Source organism: Bos indicus, chromosome X, assembly GCF_029378745.1.
Source record: "Bos indicus isolate NIAB-ARS_2022 breed Sahiwal x Tharparkar chromosome X, NIAB-ARS_B.indTharparkar_mat_pri_1.0, whole genome shotgun sequence".
In the NCBI taxonomy this organism is placed as follows: domain Eukaryota; kingdom Metazoa; phylum Chordata; class Mammalia; order Artiodactyla; family Bovidae; genus Bos; species Bos indicus.
The window spans coordinates 16,267,421-16,288,770 of record NC_091789.1 but is presented as its reverse complement, the minus strand read 5'-3'; the positions used below and the strand labels follow the sequence as shown (position 1 = coordinate 16,288,770).

Genomic DNA, 21,350 nt, shown 5'->3' with positions numbered 1-21,350 from the left:
AGCTCAGAGCTACACTTAGGGCCCAGCTGAAGTGATTAACCTTATCTAGCTTTTTGAAGTTTTTGATGTAATTGCCACCACCTTCCCCATTACATCACTCTGATTCTTTGCTGCTGCTAAGTCGCTTCAGTCGTGTCTGACTCTGTGCGACCCCATAGACGGCAGCCCACCAGGCTCCTCTGTCCCTGGGATTCTCCAGGCAAGAACACTGGAGTGGGTTGCCATTTCCTTCTCCAATGCGTGAAAGTGAAGTCACTCAGTCGTGTCCGACTCTTCACGACCCCATGGACTGCAGCCTACCAGGCTCCTCCGTCCATGGGATTTTCTAGGCAAGAGTACTGGAGTGGTGTGCCATTGCCTTCTTTAGGCCCATGATAATGGTGTTTTTGGAAATGTGTCCTTATAAGAAGGACATTTCCAAGCCATTTTGGGAGAATGTAGTTGTGTAACTAGTGAGAGGGCAAGGGAAGAGGTTAATTCTATTTCCAAATTTCTTATTTGCAGCTTATTAAGCTGTTTGAGTGTTTTTTATTTTTGACATGTCAATGTATTACAAGCATTACGGTATTGCAAACTGGGGGCTTCAGTTTAAGTAAGCTGCCAGTGATACTCAGAAGTAAACGGCGTGCTGCTGAGACTACTCTTAATCAGAAGGGAAAGAATAGCGAATACTTGGAACTCCTTAGCAAGGTATTTATTTTCTTCACAATGAAAAGACGAACGTATCTTATGGGATGTCCTGTTTCCTTACTGCATCACTGCAGGGTACAACCGATGAACTTTGGTGCTTGCTTTGAGGTTTGGGAGTCTACCAATACTTCACCTTTTGGTTATCCATGTTGAAATGCTGTGGTCAACATTGTGTTGTTTGCTTGTCTAATGTGAAAAGTATTTCCTTCCTTTGAGCTTATCCTTTTTTTCCAAATACCTTTTCTGGGAGTGAAGAGAAGAGGTAGTGCTTTCAAATGAGTGTGGTTTCTGCAGTGTAGTAAAGGTATTAATTTATTGGAGAGCCAAGGAGAATTTACTAGAAAATCTTCTGCCTGCTTAAATTTGGGTACCTAACAAACATTTCAAAAGCACACCCTGGGGAGATTTGTAGAGCAAATATAGGCAACGTAGTACAGAGCTCTTAAGTACTTATCTCCATAGCTAATTGCACTACGTTTGTAAACAGAAAATGAATGTAAGTACAATAGAATTTTGAGAGGTCCAATCCTTGTTTTTGCATGACCTGGACTGGCCTTCTTTTATGCGACTGCTAACATCATTACTGAGGTCAGAGATGTGGAATTAAGATATCAAAAGCCCTTTGATATGACCTTTTAGAAACTGAATTATCAGCAACATAAGAAAATGCTCAGTAAATGGCTCAATCTATTTTTGGATTAGACAGCTGCGTTCCCAGTGTTGGGAAAGTGTTGTTGGCTGACTGGCAGCACCACCTTCACCTGGGAACTTGGTAGAAATGTAAATTCTTGGGCCCCACCCAGAAGTGCTGAATCACAAACTTTGAAGGTGAATCTGACAGTCTGTTTTAAAAGGCCCTCCTGAACACTCGAATTTGAGGACCACTAGTTTAGAGAAACCAGTGGCTCAGTTGGTAAAGAATCTGCCTGCAATGCCGGAGACCTGGATTCGATCCCTGGGTTGGGAAGATCCCCTGGAGAAGGAAATGACAACCCACTCCAGTATTCTTACCTGGAGAATTCCATGGACAGAGGAGCTGGGCAGGCTACAGTCCTTGGGATTGCAAAGAGTAGGACACGACTGTGTGACTAGCTTTCACTTTCACTGTCTAACAGTCCAGGAGAGTATCAACTAAGAATAATGTATCTCAGTTTCAGAATTCTCAGCAGTTATTATTCCTTCAATGCTTTTTCTTTTTTTCCACTTTTTTTTCAAATGGCCTCATCCTTGGCTTATTGTTTATATTCAGATCTGGTGGAAAGAAAATGACACATGTTCTGGAAGACATATATCTTTGGGAAAGTTATATTATTCTCCCCAGGGAGCACCACAATGCTTATTAGCTGAGAGAAGACATACTGCATGAGACGTACTGCACGAAAGAGCAGTTTACTTTTGTTGCTGTTCAGTCGCTCAGTTGTGTCCAACTCTGTTACACTCAGCATTTCTCAAAAAATATTTCACCACAGAACCCTCTTTTTGTGGAGCTCATGGAAACTTTCCGTGGAACATCTCATCACAGGTAGTTGGGCAAGAATACCATTGGTATGTAAATGTATGAAACCGAAAAGAAAAAGATTCTTTTAATCATTTGTCTATTGTAACACTTTGGAAGGATTAGTGACGTTTTTTATACTCCAAAAGCTCTAATGTAGGTGTCGCTAGCTGCCACAGGTGGACTTTCAAAATGTTATATGCAGCAAGTGTGGGGACAAAAAGGGTCTAGATATGTATATGGTATATATAATATGCGTTTGTATATAATATTTATTATTCTTTATAATAGAAATATATTCAATATAGTATTCAGTATAATGAGAATATTCAGTAAATGAATAAATATGTTCAAATGTGTTTCACATTTATGTGAGTTGCTCTTGGCTTCTAAGCAGTTGGCCTATTGAGAAGAAAAACAAGAAAAATGAAAAACTAGTTCAAATATTTAGAAACCGTTTTATAATGAGATTCATTTTTATTATTTTACCAACTTAGATGAATCATATTCAGAATCCCTTTGTGATAATTAATTATGTGTTAGAATTTTAAGCACCATTAATATCTTTTATAGCCTGTTATTTGTTTTGCTTTATCCTCCTAACTTTCTAGGAAAAAATGACTTGCCTGATTTTATTATTTTAATATGTGTTATAAATAAGATATAGATGGCCCCAATGGCTCAGTGGTAAAGAATCTGCAATGCAGGAGCCACGGAAGACATGGGTTCAATCCCTGGGTTGGGAAGATCCCCTGGAGGAGGAAATGGCAACCCACTTCAGTATTCTTGCCTGGAGAAATCCCATGGACAGAGGAGCCTTGTGGACGACAGTCCATGGGGTTGTAAAGAGTCAGACACTACTGAAGCGACTTAGCACAGCATAAATAAAATACAACAGCTGTTTTGGCAAAAATAAAATATAGAAAGTACCAACCAAAAAAAGTGACACTCCAAACTTTTTTATATGATAGAAATTACTTGGAATGTTTTATTCACTATTAATTCTATAGTGAATTTGTGTTGTGTGAGATCTTAAAGTAAGAAGCTTGTAATAGTAGAGAAGTGCCTCTTGACTAGATAAACTTGTCTTCTAAGTAGGCACTGGCTTGTTGCCAGTTGTAAAGGGAGCAATAATTCCTTTCTCTTTTCACTTATTTCCAAGGATAAAATTAAAGCCTGGATCTGCTTCTTTACCCTCTGCTCTTTCACCTACCATTACCAGCGAGCTGCGGGACAGCAACTGTATAACAGTCTCCAGTTCTAAAAAGAGAAATGTCCTTGGTTTTTTAACACTGTATATAAATTCCCTCCCTAGGCACATGATAAGTTGTAGTACAAAATCAAAAATTCCTCATATAATGATGCATTATTTTTTGTGGGGAAATCAAATGGTAAAACAGTTTGTAATCTATCAATTTTGAAAAAATTCACAGCAACAATTTTAGCTCTGTTGTAATGAACTAATGAAAATAAATTTTTTTTTCTGATTTGATCTCCAAAGCATACTAAACTTTACTTTTTCCCTTTGTCCTTTCAAAGTAGTTATGAAGTGTGTAGGAGCAGGAATTATTCCTAGAAAAACTAATTAACAGATTTGGAAAATAATTTAGTCGTGATCTAAAGGTAATTAGAATCCAGGGCATTTAAATCCCAGTTTAGCCCTCTTCCTAATAAAATACTACATTTATACTTAGTAAAATACTACATTCATATTAAAAATTTAGGTTTATTCCTGCTTTGTCTTGGAATAAATGCATTAGAAGTCAGAGTGTGAACTGCCGGTGACCTGATTCCAAACAGTAGATTCATTTCACCATTGGTTTTATTTATCATGATTATTTTCCCCATCAAATTGTCTTTGAAAGTATAAATACCCTTTTGGACTCTACATGTTCAATTGTGTAGTCACTTAAAAGATCTAGATTCCCTACTATATATATCATCAGTAAATATCTAGAACATTTTGATTTTTCAAAGCTGTGGAAAAACCTCAATGATAAGTTAGATTGAATAGAATTGATACGTTGACATCATATTTATATGTTTACCTGATGGATCCCCATGTTAATTTGCATTTGAAGTCTTCAGTCTTATTTTGTGAATAATGTTTACTTAACCAAAAATAAATTGACCATATAGAAAAGAAAATAAACATAACTCTTGCTTACAGGCTGAGTGGAAGCACTGGAAACAACAAATCCTAGTTCCCAGGTTCCCATATCATCACCCCATGTAGCACTTTGTCTGGTCATTAAAATCAGGTCCCCCCTAAAACTGAACCTTTGGTGGCATGTCTTTCGTGAGGTGTGTGTGAATTCTTATTTGTCTGTGTTCTTTGTGGAATGAAATGCTTCAGAAGAACACTTTGTACTTCTTTGCAATAAATTCAATCTTCTGTCATTGTTTGGGATCTTCTCTGCTTTGTCATAGTGTTGAACCTACAGCCCTCAGCACTTTTTGTAGTCTGAGTAAACCTGCTTCTAAATGGCCCTGTCGTGTTCCTGTTTTTAATTCTTCTTTTAGTGTGGCAATAATAATAGTCCCAAAAGGCACACAACCAGACCTTTCACCGAGCCCCACTTCTATCCATTCTCTATGTCCATGGGGTTTTCAGGACTGTTACTCTTGTCAGGCTGTGGTCATTTGTGCTTAAGTTTTCATAACCCAGCTCCTGATTCCAGGACACTGCTTCTTCCAGACCAACTGGCAACATTCCTATTATGTATTTACTAAAAAGCTGTGCTAAGAGATGAGATATCTGTACTAATTGTTCTGCTTTGGTTAGGATAAAAGACTTAATAATGCGTTTAAAGCCGTTTGAACAGTGCCCAGCACATGGTAAATACACAGTAAAGTTATTCAGGTGGATGTGGTGTAAAAAAAACACTGGACATTCAGTTACCTTGTCTTACTCATTCTCAAGTCACCCAAGATGCCCAGGTACTTAACAAAACAGGCCACTTGGCATACATTCACCATTTGAATAGTTTGGGGACATAGCTGACAGCCAGTTGGTATGTAATCTTTATTATAATCTTAGACGGGAAAATAGTGACCGGAACACTGGAAATATTTGAACAAGTTCGTTCTTCAGTTTAGCACACCGAGATGCTGGGAAGCGCTCGTGTACATGTTCAAATCCCAGCTCTGCTGCCTTACTTCTGTTACCTTGCGCGTGTTCCTTCCGCTCTCTGTGCCTCAGTTTTTCAGTAGAGCACTGACTTCCTAGGGTTATACTGTGCAGATTACAGGAGGTAATGCACAGACAGCACTTTGAACAGTGTCTGACATATGGTAAATATACTACAAAGTCAGCTGATATTCAAGTGGACATGGTGTGAAAAAGATGCCAACCCAAACAGCGTTCAGTAAAGCCCGCAAATGAGTTGTACTTTTATGACTACTTTCATGAAATTAGTAGAAAATATAATTTTACAAGGGCCCCAACCTGGTCTCTAAATGTGGGTCAATAATCATCACATGCCAAGGAACATGAGCTAAACCTGTAGATACCATTACTCTGTAGCCCACTCATAAAAGGTCAGAATTAGTTCGCATCTGAAGGGGGTCATTTGACCTTATATGCCAGAGTCTAGTATATAAAATCAGTGTAAAACATAAAACAACGTTAAATGCTCCACTTATCTTCAGGAGAAAAATAAGTGTGAAATATTAGCACACTTATATATATATTTTTTTTACATGGCCTAGTTTACTTCATTGTATCACTTGATCAAATATTCTTCTAGAATGAAATCTGGTTTACCTTGTATAAGGGACACATAAACTGGACTCTATTTCGGCAAGACACCTTTTGTGAAGTTTTTTAATTTTATTCTGATTTTCAGGAAAGGCACAACAAAGCTAGAGTAGATTTAACTTTTCCCTCAGCAGAATAAGGATTCTGCTAATTAAAAGGCAGGGACTAGATCTCAGAAACCTTGCTGTGCTCTAGAGGGTTTATGTTTTTAAGAAACACTGCATCCTTACAAACATTCTGTTCTCCCCATAATTCTTGTTCTAACTGCTTAAACTGACTTGTGGAGTACAATTAATAGATTTTTTAAAACTAATTAACTTTTGCTGTCCTTTGCTTCACTTTGTTTTAGATGTGGAGACAGGCATTCTCTGGCAGAGGTCTTATTTCAACTTCTCTGTAAAGCTATGAGAGTTTTATGGTTGAGGGATTGATTTATTTTAAAACATAAAACTTCCACTTATCATTTTATCTTCTTTAAACAAGCCCATTTCTAGTTACATTGTTTGTGGATGGCCTTGTTTAGTTCTTTAAATACCAGGAACAGTTTCATCATCATCAAATATTAACTGCTCGCTGAAAGCAAAAGGTGAGTTTAACAAGGTTGCCATATTTACCAAGTGAAACTGAGAGAAGATCATTGTAAAACATTTCTTTTAAAAAAGTAGTCTTAGTAGTTTCATCAAGAAGTTTTCTAATTCTGTTCACATCTCTGAAATACATTTTGGATGAAACAGTATATTTGGTAGATATTCAGGCCAGGCAGAATAGATCTTTATTTTTAAAGAGAAAGAATTTATATCAATAAACTGCTTGTTTTTATGTCAGAACAAAAACAGCAACTTGGCCTAATAAAGAATCACTTGGCAAAAAAAAATAGCCACTTTATTTAAATACACACTGCATTTGGAATTTGGAGCTTTCTTTGGAGATTGTCTGATACTCTTAAATGCCTACAGTTTTAATAACAAGTTAGTGTAAAGGGATATTTCAGCAGGACTTTTGGTGATAAAAAATATATTATCATTAACAAAATGTAGACTTAATCCATGCCTCTGAGTATTCTCATGGCAGTCCGTGTCACCCAGTAAACCTTTCTGCTTGGAAGCTTCATATTTGTTACTAATTAGGTAGTTGGGTAGGAGCGTGAGCTTATTTTAAAGTGCATACATTTGGCTCTATTGTTTGAAATATTTCTACTTATGAATTTAGCAAGACCCTGTAAACAGCCATTTGGTATGCTTTTAAATTTCTTTATCTGAAAGAAAACTTACGTTTAGGAAAAAGAAAAAGCGAGATGGGGACTGATTTTCATCTCTGTGCCTCTAATTTCAAAAATACATAGGTAAATCAATAACTATATTTGTCCTTTATATAACCTCTGGGTGGAGGGGTAGTGACTGACTCTAGAGATGTAATTATTTAATTTATTCTTAGCAGCATACTGAGCTCTGCAAAGATAAATTGTTTAAATCTAAACAATAATCAGTGCCTTTCTCACCTTTTACTCCCCTCAGTTTGCAAGATACTTGTCTACATTTAATTCTTCTTTGAACCTTGCTTTTTACTTCGAGACAGGAAATTTAATTTTGCCAAGTGGAAACCGCAAGGCTTAAGTTTAGTGCACAACTAAGACCCTTAGGAATTGAAGGGATTGCCAAATACCTTCTGACTTCCCAAATTTTAGTGCCGTTAGAACTCACTAGAGACCCTTAAGTCATGGAAAACCTAAGGTAACTGGCATGGTTTCAAGGGTTAGAAGTCACAGTGTAGGAAAGCCAGTTAGACAGAGAAGGCTTGAAGTTGTGGTTTTCAAAGTTGCCTGAGTGAAGCATTCAAACAAAAGAAGAAAGTGCAGCAGCCTTTTGGAAAGCTCTGGCAGAACTTCCAACTTTGGCCAGGGGTGCTGGGAAGCTGACTGTGGGATCTTTGTAGCCATCATAGGAAAAATCTCCATCTTGTTAGCTGTGTGGAGATCAAATATGGACAGAAATGTTCAATGTCATTTTAACAGGCCATCCAGTTCCTTGGAGTTCACTGAATGCCATGGGGCTTGCTTTGAGTTTTAAAAGGAGGAAGTTAAATTAGTATTTTCATAAGGATTCTCTAATGAAATATGTTACAGGGTATCTTAGGGAAAAAAAAATGAGGGAATGGTTTCTGCGACTGAACTGTGTTTCTTAGTTAAAGACCGGCCGATTTCTTTCTTTAGGACATGTGAGAGGGAACGTTTACTCAGCTCTGGTGGACTGTTCATCTCCAAGAGGGGAACAGAGTGTGCCATTCCTTACAAGTATTTCACCAGGAAGCTCAGTTTCTGAGCCTCCTCTCTTAGGAATATTACACAGACTGATTTCTAAGAGCCTTTCCAGCTTTACCATTTAATGTTTTTATGACATGTTGTCTATAAACATATAAGCTTCCCCAGTGAAGTGCAATTTCCTTCTCTCTGATCTAATTCTGACTCTTTGATAATCCCAACAAAAGAGCCTGAAATCTTAATAAAAAAAACTTTAGGACTGTGTCTCGTAACTGATTCCTGAATTTTCACCACTGCCACTTTTGTGTTATACCTAGTCTGTCATGCGGGGCTGTTATGAATCACCGTTTTTCCTGAATATATTATTTTGTTCATTAGAATTAACCATGTTCCTCTATATCTGCCTCTGTTTTAATATGAGTAATCAAGGCTTGACTGTAAAAGACATCTATGCAAATAATGGCTATTCATGCCGTTTTTTGCACGTTGTGAATATGTATCTGCATCCATCTTCTGTGTGCTTGTAGAAACATGATGCTTAAGCAGATGTTTTCCTGGGCTTCACTGGATGACTTTTGCTTGAATTTGAGTATGCCACCGACAGGACTGAAGAAATGAAAGTTAATCTGCTCTCCTCTCCCTCCCCCTGCTAAAAAAAAAAAAAACAACTTTAAAACATAAAAGCCTCCTCTTCCTGTAATAATTCATATGTTCAAGAAAATTTATATAGACTTAAAGAGTCAGGAGATCGGCACAGTGGTCACTCACCACGCCCTCCCCCCATCCTAGTCTAAAGGAGGAGCTCTGGCAGGCAGGCATCAAAGTCATTTGAATACACAGTTGTTGCGCCACAGTGGTTGGGAAAGTGGAGTGGCTGACTGGGTAGGGAGCCGTGTGAAGCTTTTGGTGGGAGGAGCCAGGGAGTAAAAAATTGCTTTCTCCAACAGTCAACTTCCTTAAATTCCTTGCAGCTGGTCAGGTAAGCTGGGACTGAGAGGGCCTTCTGCTTTGCTCTGGGGGAACTGAAGGCCTAGTAGAGCCTAGGCTGTTTCCAATGGAGGGGGCTGCTTATGACCTTAAGGTAAAGGGAGGTAAATGGGTTTTTGAGGATTTGACTTTATTTAGCTTAACTCACTGGAGTGGACGAATAGATAGGGAGAGGGTTGCCAGATAATATTTCGTATGGGGCATACTTATCCTAAAAAAAATGAGTCCTTGTTTATGGGAAATTCAAATTTGATTGGGAGTCCTGTGTTTTCATTTGATAAATCTGGCAACCGTAGATGTGAGCCCAGATGGAAGCCCTAGCCGGGAAGAAAGGGTACAGGCAGCCAGTGTCCATTCTGTCCTGGTTCTGAGTCGCTGTAGTGACTGGACGGGTGTCCAGAAAAGGGAGCCGAGGCAATGCTGAGAGCCAGAGATCTGACTGCCTAAGGGTGGAGGGAGACACCCCTTTTATGTTGCTTCCTAAGAAGCCTATGTAGCAAGTAGCTTCTTGAAGGTGCATGATTTTCTGTGTATTTTAATTCTTGGAGTAACAAATTCAATGTCATTCTTTTCATTCTTTCCTCTTTTTCTGTGTTTTAATGACATTTTCTGTTGGCAGCCATCAACTACTTTAAAGACAGCTTCCATGAATACTTAGCATCAGAAACGCCTCTGACTTTTGGTAACTCGGTACCTGTGTGCTTCAGTTGTTTGGGGATTTTAATTTGATTCTGGTTGTCTGTTTTGTAAACAGAGATGATACATTCCTGAGGAACATATTGAACAGATATCACATTTTTCTCAAGCAACTGAAGGTGTTAGACCACAGGGGGAAAAATTGGGAAGTGGGCAGGGAGCAGACCTGGGGTATTGGAGAGGCAGGCTTGGTTTCACTATGAACAGCAACTATGATTTTTGGTGTTATTTGTTCTTCAGAAAAAGTTCAAGCTCATGATTATTTGAGAATCAATGTTCAACGTGAATACAGCTGAATTATGGGTCTTAAGCACAGCAGAAACATTTTTGTTGTAAGAGGTCAGTAGAGATGCACAGGAAGGCCTCACCCGGTGTGATTATCCTAAAGCCTTATATTCCACCTTTGTCTAAGTAGCTTCAGGGAATTTGACTTGCAGCTGGTTAGAGAAATGAAGAGTGGGAATGGAGCAGTTGGAGGAGGCACTTTATTCTAAACTGACCCTCGAAAAGCAGTGCTCCCCTTGGGCAGGCCCAGGTGCTGATTAAATATGAATCTGCTGCAGGTTCCTTTATTCAGTTTTATAGGGGCTCTATATCCTGGGCGGTTCTTGTGACCACAGACCCCTGGGAATTATACCAGGGTTTGTGTCTGCGTGCCTTGGGTTCGTAACATTTCTGATTCAGTGTATACTGAATGACCAGGAATTTTCAGCCATGATGGTCACATACATGTCAGAGTATATATTCATTTAAAAAAATAAGCAGTAACAAATGAACTATTTACTATACCTGAATAAAATAACGGTTCATTTGAATCAGAAAACCAGGAACAGCCTCAGTCATGTGTTGGCTATTGTTCTCTTCTGGAGGAAGAAGAAAGAACTTAGGGAAGGAAATAGCAAGAGAAGCAATTAGGCTTCTAAGGCAGGCTTAGTGTGATACCCTATAAAATTATTCCCACGAAGTTTATCCACTCAGCAAACTTTTATAGAGTAGTCACTATTCACCAGGCACAGAAACAGCCCTGGAGGTTCAAAGATGAGGAAGATACAGTCTTGCCTTTAAACAAACTCAAAGTCAAATGGGGAGATAGGCATGCAAACAATTTATCAATGTACACAGTGATAAGTGCCATGATAAAACTGAGTACAAGATGCAGCTGGAAGCACAAACGAGGGAGAGATAAAAGGGAGTGGAGGAGTGGGGGTGGGAACATGGTTTCAGGAAAATCTTTATAGAGAAAGAGTCATTTGAACTGAAAATCCATATTGGGTAGTGAGAGTCTGGAAACTTGGCTTCTGTCCGTACTGAGCTGCTTGTTAATTAGGACGAGCCACATCATCAATTTGGCCTTCACTTTCTCTGTAAGATAAAGGTGCAGGAGATGTTCCTTAAAATCCGGTTCAGCCCTACATGTTTCAGTTCTGGTAATCAGGTTATCTCGTGGGCTGTTGCAGAGAACAACAGTGTGATTGTTGAGTTCCTCCTCCCTTCATCTTTTGGAGGTCACCATTCGAAAGCTTTCTTGAGGCAGATAGGCAAGAAAATTCTTCTGCTCTCCTCCCAGCTTCTTACTTATTCAGACTTGGTCTCTGGTTTGCACCAAAGTCATTGCCCTCTGTATATGTATATGGGATGTCAAGAAAGCAGAGTTCATGAGTTTGGGATGAGCAGATGCAAAATATTATACAGAGAATGGATAAACAACAAGCTCCTACTGTATAGCTCAGAGAACTATATTCAATATCCTGTGATAAGCCAGCATGGAAAAGAATATGAAAAAGAATATATATATATATATATATATATATATATAAAACTTAAATCACTTTGCTGTACAGCAGAAATTAACACAATATTGTGAATCAGCTAGACTTCAATAACAAAAAAAAAAAGGAAAGCAGAGTTCAGAAGAGACGCAGTGCTGACTTGGGGGGGCGGTGGAGTGCTTGCCTGCCCTCTCCATGGTGGAGGGACGGTCAGCCTCATTAATTTTGCCTTCAGTATACTCAGGAAGTGGTTTATTAAAGCCTTTTTAAAGAAAGATTTTTTTGTCTGTATCCCAAGTTTAAATTGAGTTGTATGTAAGATTTTAAGGATGCTTTTTGTGCATATATTCATAAATGGTACAATTCTGGAGGATACACATTTTTATAAAAACAACTCTTAAGAGAAAGAAAGTGGGAAATTGCCATTAGTGTGTTGATATCTGGTGATACTCAGTTTATGTTGATGTTGCCTTTTAGCTGTTTCAGATTGTTCCTAGCCTTAAAAGGTCCGTGATGGTTGTAGGAACCATGCAACCTAGTACGGATCATGTGTTGATTGTTCCTAGCCTTAAAAGGTCCATGAGGGTTGTAGGAACCAGGCAACCTAGTACGGATCATGTGTTATTCTAAAATCACTGTTACTTCCTCTGAGAAGCCATGTCCATGCATGTAAGTATGTTTTAGTTGGGCAGTATAATCAAGAGGTTTTTTCATTTAATACATGATCATTAAAATGAAATCATTTTCTTATAGAAATCAAATCACCTATTTGTTGGCTTTATTTAACATTTAACTCTAGGTAGTGTAGCAGAGCAATGAGATGTCTTTGAAAAGGTAATCCAGTTATTATTGTATTTGAGAGGTTCCCCCCCGCCTCCCATAATTCCTAATGTATTTGAAGAAGCAAGTCATTCTGCAAACAGCTGTTCCTGTTAAGATACTGGTGACTGACAAAGGGTAATTTTCAGCTTCCTGGGGTCCTTTTCTTATTCTGATGGATGGTAGAGCTTTGTCTCATGAACATAAAAAAGTACTTTTCACAGGAGTTTTCTACCACCAAGTGCCTGGAAAGTCTTGTCTCTGACAGACTCATTCTCAAAACTCCCAAGACTTAGGTGGATTTGAATGTCTACAATGCTACTTTTCTCTTTCAGTCGAAGGCTTTGTACTGTGAAAAGCCTGAAGGTAAGGAAAAGGAATAGATTGAATTTTGGAGGTTTTATGAATGCTCTGCAACTTTTTCCTTTGTCTGTCATCAACTTTTTGATGTATTTCAGAAATTTCATTGGTCATTTTCTCCCTGTGCTGCTTTTTGGGTGTTTTTGTTTTTTTTTTTTTCAAAGAGAGTAGATGGAATAGGGGAGCAGGGAGATGTGTAGATATAGTAACACTTATTTCAGCAGAGAATCACTTTCTTATCAAATCACTTTGCTATTTTCTTGACTCAGTATCACAGTGAAAGATCTGATGAGAATGATTTGTTTTTAAGGCCAAAGGAAATGGAAAAGGCGTGAAATTGAGGCAAGCCTAAATGAGCTTGCACTCTGATTTCTTTAATTTTGTGAGTCTGCACTGAGCACATGGCAACTCTTGAACCTGTGGGTCTAGAAGGAGGTTGGACACCACTGACTTGGCTTGGGAAACCCAACAGGTGATATTTTTCTGCCAAGATAGCTTCTGGGCTGTTACAGACCTGGTGTGATAGTCTTGTGGCCCATTCACAGTGCTTAGCTGGCCTCTGGAAAACTTCACAGTCACTGGTTTTCCAAAGGACAGAAAAACAATAAGTGATTACTGTGGTGGGCAAATCCATCCTTTGCCTCCACCCCATCTCATCCATACGTGCTTATGAAATCCTTAATCCCCTACAGGGACTAAAAGCAAATGTTAGCAAATGTCAAAAACAAAGTTTGCCACCCCCTCCCCAACTCCAATAAAAGTATTTTGCCCTATAATTAAGTTTGGGCGTCTTGAAGAATGAATACAGAGGAGATTTATTGCTACCAAGTGTTGTACATATAAATATATTACCCTGAGTCCTAAAGTTGTTTTGAAAAAATTTAAGGGGCTTGGCTTTCTTTTGAAATATTGTATTTCACAGATAACATTGATATTAAATTATTTGGTCTCATCTATTGTTTCGATTGAAAATGCAGGGTTTTTTTTTTTTTCTCTTTTATAAGCGTTCTTTAACATAAGCAGCAATCTCTGGTAAGGTAGGGTTGTGCATTTGCATTGTTATAGAATTAAATTATGGATTCTGTCATTCAAAAAAGAATGCTTTATAAATCAAGTACAATCTCATAACTAAGATGAGTAAGTTTTTTTAAAATCTTAGGCTGCGTCATATTCCATACTTTAGTTTTATAACCTACCTTGATGTGATTTTTAAAGTGTAATTCTTTTTTTTTTTCTATTTCTGTATACTGTGTTTACTTGGTAAAAATCTCATTAGTTTCCCAAGAAAAAACTTAAGAAAACTTATTATTTGTAAAGGACAGTAATGTAAAAGCACAGAGGCAGGTAGCAAGCCTTTATCTGTACATTGGCAGGAAATGGTCCAAATAAACCATGTTCTCTCCCGCCCTCCCCTCCCCTCTTGATTACATTCAATGTAAATGATGTTAAAAGTCTACCCTACCTGGAGGGAGGTGGGAGTGGAGTTCAGGGTGGGGAACACGTGTATGCCCGGGGCAGATTCAAGTTGATGCGTGGCAGAACCAATACAATATTGTAAAGTAATTAGCCTCCAATTAAAATAAATTAATCAAAAGATCCCTCTAAACTGTTAACAAATGGCAAAAACTTATTGTATTCCTTTTCCTTTAAAAAAAAATCTATTGTTTTTTGAATTCCGGAGTATAAGAGACTGTCCTCGTCTGATTGGGGGTGGGTTACAGATTGTGTCCTATTTAAATGGTTATGGTTGTGTTTGCCACTGGTCAGGGTAAACTATCAAGGTGGGTTTGTGATCCTAAGGCAGTCCTGCTCAGCAAGAGCCTGGTTTCTTTTTTCAGTGCTGCTATGTACCTATCCCAAAGCCTGGGAACTGGAGCAATAGTCCTAAATGCTAGTAGGCAGGAAGACAAAAGATAGTCTAAGGAGAAGGAAGGTCAGGAGTAAGTTACTTAGAGCTGGTTAGGGGGAAGGATTTCTAAATGCAACTGCAGTTAGTGATTTTAAAAAAGGCCTGAAATTCAGAAGAGAGGTCAGAGATAGAGATCGAGATTTAAGATCTGAGCAATTGCAGTGAGAGATGAAACTTTACCCGGACTTTATTTCTCCAGGGGAAAGAGAATAAAGAGGAGAGCAGAGGATTTAGGACTCTCCCTTGGGGAAGTAGGAGGAGAAAGAGAAACCCTAAAACTGCCATGCTTGGCTGTGGAAGGCTCCACGTGCCACCAGTTCCCTTGAGCTGTTAATTTTGACCCAGATAATCCCAGTTACGCTGGGTAGAGAATCTAGAGACTGAAATCGTTGTGACTATCTTTGCCTTGCAGTAGATGTAAAGAGAATTAACATTTTCTCTTAGGGGGACATGTTAATGGAGTGGGGGGACTTCCATTTCCGCCAGTTTTAGTGCATATAAGGATTTCCTTGGGGCTTCCCTTGGGGCTCAGCTGGTAAAGAATCCGCCTGCAATATGAGAGACCTCGGTTTGGGAAGATGTCGTGGCAAAGGGAAAGGCTACCCACTCCAGTATTCTGGCCTGGAGAATTCCCTGGACTGTATTGTCCATGGGGTCACGAAGAGGCAGACACAACTGAGCGACTTTCACTTCAATTACAGTCCTTATATGTGCTGAAATTATGTGGTTGTTCCTACCTTTATGAGTTCAGGAGGACTGAGTTCATACCACCCTCAACTCTACCGATAAATGCTTTCTTTTCTAAGGTACGTTGAAACTAAGAAATTGTTTGATTTTATAAATAATTTGATTAAAAATAAATTGATCAAATTGGAGAAACAGAATGAGAAGCCTAATGGAAAATAATAGTGGCTACCTTTATTTATCAAGCTATGTTTTAAGTTATACTCAGTTCCCTGCCAGGGGAGGTAAAAGAGCCACCTCATCCCATTGACCTGATATTTAAAAGAGCATTTGCAGTGCTTCTGGTTTTGCATTATAGAAAGTGAAAATCGCTCAGTCAATATCCGACTCCTTGTGACCCTGTGGACTATACAGTCCATGGCATTCTCCAGGCCCGAATACTGGAGTGGGTAGCCTTGAGGGGATCTTCCGAACCCAGGGATCAAACCCAAGTCTCCTGCATTGCAGGCAGATTCTTTACCAGCTGATCCACAAGGGAAGGCCAACATTATAGGTAACTCTAATTTTCAGGGCCACACCTTGTTCCCAGTGAAATTACGGGAGTGCTTTAATAACAAGATAACTAAATATGAAGGAGTGATTAATATAGTCCATTCAAGCATCATAAATACGGAAAATTCATAGCATTTGTTGAAAACACTTGAACTGATTTTCTCCTGGGAATTCAGGTGGCCTAGCAACTTGCACTCTTGGGTACAAAAAAAGTTGCCTTCCCACACCCCCCCCACCAACCCTTCCCTCCAGTAAGCTCCTGCTATAAAGCATCTAAGCAACTGTGGGAAAAAGAATGGCTTGCAGTTGTGCTTATCTTAAAGGGATTATGGCAGACTTAGTAATCCAAATGGGATCATCATTAGCTGCTTTGTACAGTACTTGAGTTAAACAAACACAACATAACACATTTGACAATGTGATAAATACCTGGTCACTGACATCCTTTGCTGCCACACAGTAAACACCATAATTAGCAGCCACATCAGCATGTAGGTAACACCAAAGCCATGTTTGGTTCCACAGGACTGCCATATGATCCTGTCTGGAAGTGCTGAAACCATCTCTAAAACATTCAAATACCTGACACTCCCAAATATACTTGGGTGTCAGTTATCCAAATGATCCGGGGCCATTCCCTCTAGAATCTAAAGAACAGCATAACTGTGAGGTAGAAGAGGTTTATTTTTCAGTTAACAAAATATCAGTGAATTTCAAGCAGTTTCTCACATTATATGGATTCAGGAAAAAGAACTTTAGAGCCAAAATTGTCCAGAATAATGGATCTAAAAGTTACAAGATACATTTATGTGTATATATTTAACACTTTTCCGTATTTTTCCTGATTACATATGTAGATCCACATCCTAGATCATATTTGATTTTATGTCTCACGTTGGGAAATTTCTATTTACATCTGTAATGTTATGATTATATACTGTCCCTGATATTTTATATTTTAAATGTAAGTTGATGCATACCAAAGTGGAGCAGAGCAAGGTGGCTATGAGAATGAGTTCTGGGGTCAGACTAACTAGGTTTTAGTTCTGGTTTTGTCACTTGTTAGCTGTGCAACTCCTCTTCATCTCCTCATCTGGAAGATAAAAATGATGAGAGTATCAGTCTTAGGGGTGGTGTATCAAGACAGAATACATTAATTCACATAAAGTACTTATAACAGTTCATCCCGCATGCTAAGAGATTAATAAACTTTTCTTATTTTCTTAGCCACACCAGATTTTTAAATATATTAATGTCAATTAATAAAATCCTTCATTTTTAGGGCCGGTGTGCCAGAGAGAACTGCAAGTACCTTCACCCTCCTCCACATTTGAAGACGCAGCTGGAAATTAATGGACGGAACAATCTGATTCAACAAAAGAGTGCCGCCGCCATGTTCGCCCAGCACATGCAGTTTATGTTCCAAAATGCTCAGATGCCATCAGTTGTAAGTCACAGCTCTGCTTTTTCAAAATTGCATATGTGTGTCCTTTTTTTTGAGGGTGCATATCTACACTGGAATAACCTGGCAAGGACTTTGGGAAGTTGTCACCGAAGGATTGAGGATGCGAACTAATATGTTAATTGACACTCCGAAGATGTTATGCATGTGAAGGGAGCAATCAGGTGTGAGATTTAAACACTGGGTTGCAGGCACCCAGAATGTAGCTTATAGGGACTTCCCTCGTGTTCTAGTGGCTAGGACTTCATGCTCCCAGTGCAGGGGGCCTGGCTTCTATCCCTGGTTCAGGGAACTGAAGATCTTGAGTGCCAGAACTAAGACCCAATGCAGTAAATTAATAAATCAAAAAATGTAATTTATCGAAGAATACTAATAAAAGGAGCAGGGACATTTTGAGAGGAGGTTTGATGATTATTACATAAAAACCTTTTAATTTAGGATATTAATTCAGATAAATTTCCTTGCTCTTTGATAGTTCTGTTGTTACTTTTAAATAGATTTTTCACTTTAAAATAACTTTAGATTTAAAGGAAAGTTGAAAAGATAGTACTGAGACTTACCATATTACCCATCACCTGGTTTTCCCCACTTTTAATATCTTATATGCAGTTTATTTGTCAAAACTAAGGAACTGACATCTACACATTACTATTAACTAAACTCCAGACTTTCTTTAGACTTCACCAGATTTTTCACTAGTGTGCTCTTTCTGTTACAGTGTCCAATCCAGGGTATCAGTGTATTTATTTGAATCCTATCTGTGCTCTCTCTTCTGGTCTGTGATTGTTTCTCGGTCTTTCTGTTTCCCATGACCTTAACAGTCTTGAGGGATACTGGCCAGGTGTTTGATGGGGGTTTTAACTTAACCTAGCCACAGAGTTTCCCTTTGGTGAAATTAATATTTTGGTGTCATTCTAAACCAATGTCTAGTATTTGGATCATTGAGTTTAAATGGATCACTTAAAAAGTGATTTAAGTGTCCTACAGAGAATTCATTTTGTCTTAATACCTTAAAATATACAGTTGCAGTTTGGCCTTAGACTCTTTGAGATGGAATTGAAAACTGTCCCTGTCTACTGAGTTCTTCCAGGTCTCATATTTGGTTCCATGGTGTCTCATTCTAATTCCAGCTGGCCTACTTCCTTTAAACCATTATCAGGCTAGTACTTGGAAAGGGTTGTGTTATCTTTATTTGTAACCCATTTCATTGGTGACTACTATATAATGAACACACTGAAAACTGAAAGATGTACGTAATATTTAGATACATGGAAAGTGTGGGAGTAGGTCAGTCTGCTCTCAGCAAAACCTATCTCATTACAAAGTTGTTTCTCAGAATTCAAGGACATCTGTGTAGATAGGGCACCCCTTAATTGGTACATCTTTATGAATAATGCAAAAAACGGGTCCTAGGGGCATTAACAAGTCACTAAAATTTTGTTCCATGATACTTTTTCCAGGATGTCTAGAAAATGTTAAGTAAAATAAATAGATTTCATGTGTTTACTCGTTTGCCAAAAATACTCGCCTTGGAATTCAGTGCTGATTAATTACATTGATAAATTCGTTCCCAGAATGTCACCAGTGAGCTCCCTGGAGTTCCTCTTTGACCTTTAGTAATACTTTATATGGTTGAACTCCTCCAAACTCTGTCCTTAGCTTTCAAACGCTGAAGCATTTCAGTTTGTTCTTGGTTTTGAAGGGATAGGGAAGAGAAAGTGTTCTAGATACTGAGAATAGTATAAATAAAGCCACAGAGAAATGAATATGCTTGGTGAGTCCAGAAAATGTGAGTAGATGGGGAGTAAAGCAAGGGAGCCTTTTACCCACCGTTACCACTCTTGGCCTCTTGTGGGATGTCCCATTTTCAGACTGAGCAAAGAATAGGAGCCAGATTTTATCACACACCTGAGCCCAGCATTTCGTATGCAGCTGGAGCCTATATTTTTTCAAAGGTCAAGGGACATCAATCAACTGCCCTATTTCAGAGAACCAGAGAGCAAGAGCCTGGGGTAAAATAGGGGTAAAGACAGAAGGCAGACTATTCATCTTCTGTTGAGCCTCCTGTTGAGTATCTCCATGCCAAGTCTCAACCCTTCATGCATTATTGATCAGGGAGTGACTTTTTTGGAGTCCAGTGAGAGATTCATTGAGTTTTTCAGCTTCTTATGCTTTCTAATTTGATTCTCCATGCTTTCTATAATAGAATACATTTCCCTTTTTTCTTCAATGAGGGTAATTTCAGGCTGCAGAATATGACTGTTATGACTCACAGGAGTACTATTTATTTTGTAGCATAGCAGAAGACATGAGACATTACTTAGAAGACCCCAGGGAACAATTGGAAATTGCTTTTCTACCTTGTAGATTATTTAACAATAGCTGTTATGATGTGATAAACTGATGAAAGATTAATTTCTTCAGTTATTATGTGTACAAAAAGCTAACCTCGAGATGGTTGATATGATCCTCTTTTGTGGTCTAGAAAGCTGCCTTGTGGGCATGTTGTCATTGAGCTAGTGTGAGCAATTTTAAGTGACATTTACCAGTCTGACTTGAAAGAAATTTTCTTTATTATGGATCTTGATTTTACTATGGAAGTAACATATAATTTTACTTTGTTTCTTTGGTACCTAGTCTCCCTAAACAACTGTCTATCCCTTCTAACTGCACATCCCTCCTGCTCTGATCATCTGATTCTTTTCCCTAAAATATTCAAGCTAACGTTTAAATTTCCAGTCCTGTTGTTTGTCTGCCTGCATATTAAGACCCATTGGTATCACTGCCTTGAACCTTATGTCTTCCCACAAACCACTCTTTGATCTGTTTCTAGGATACCGGAAGAGCATGTCTGCTTTTGGAAAATTGAGTACGGTTTGCTTATTACAAGGCCACAGATAAAGGGAATGACAACCTAGATGTAGCCAGAGAACAGATTCTGTTCAGTGTGACTGAACAATGAAAAAAAAAGCCACACCTAGTCAATTTGGGTGGAATGCTTGCTGTAGCAGGCAAGTTTGTTCACTGTATCTAACAGATCTGAATTGACATTTGCAAGTATAAAATTCCACCTCAGAAAGCTTTTGGTAGCTTTATTGAGGAAGTTTAGTAAGTGACACAAAGGCTGTGACTCCCTAGTATTTTTCAGTGCAGTTTAAGAGACAGAGCTGCTGATGTTCACAGCAAAAAAAAATTATACAATTAAGAACTCCCTTTGGCATAATTAAGAGACAAACAGCACTGGAGAAGAATTTTAGGGCAAGCGGACACACTGGGTTCCAACTTCTGAGAACAGATAATGTTTGGAATTTCAGATCTTCTCATAATTTGGAATATTCATTACAGAAAGAAATTTCCAAGGAAGGATTCTCACTGCTACATGTAATGTGTGTGTGTGTGTGTGTGTGGTGGATATGATGTTATAGGCTATAAAAATATTTTTGAATCAGACATTTTGTATAATCTAATAAATACCTTTCCTTTCTCTGTTTGAATGTGGTTGATTCACATGGAGGCGGTTCTTTACATGAAGGTAAACTTGACCCAGTTGAGTGTATGCACCTGATGATTTATATAGAGGTTATTGGCTCAGCCATAGCAGTGTGCCAAGTCCTCTGGTCTGCTGTATGCTTTTCATGGCTTGCATTCCTGTGGCCAAGTCATAGTATTCCAAACCACCGAGTCTATAAACACAGGACTTCAGCCTTTTTCTTTATCGCAGATAGAATCATCTGATGTTGTCTAGACCTTCCCCACCATTTTACATCATTTTTACAATTCTATTTACCACATACATTTCTCAGAAACAAGCTTATATGGGAAAAAAAAAAAAGAAACAAGCTTATATGTCTATCTGAAACTGTACTAAGGAATAAAGGTGAGGTGACATTTCAGGACCAAACAGGGATAA

At 38.5% G+C, this 21,350-nt stretch overlaps 1 protein-coding gene across 13 annotated transcripts in view; it reads left to right on the top strand.

Annotated features, from left to right (window-relative positions):
- The window catches only part of MBNL3 (muscleblind like splicing regulator 3), a 121,112-nt gene that overhangs the window by 66,836 nt on the left and 32,926 nt on the right, over positions 1-21,350 (top strand). For 11 of the 13 annotated variants that reach the window (XM_070783680.1, XM_070783679.1, XM_070783676.1 and 8 more), the window contains one exon: positions 17,261-17,425. In XM_070783680.1, coding sequence (XP_070639781.1) covers positions 17,261-17,425 — 165 coding nt within the window. The other 2 variants (XM_070783683.1, XM_019956071.2) reach the window with 2 other exon arrangements.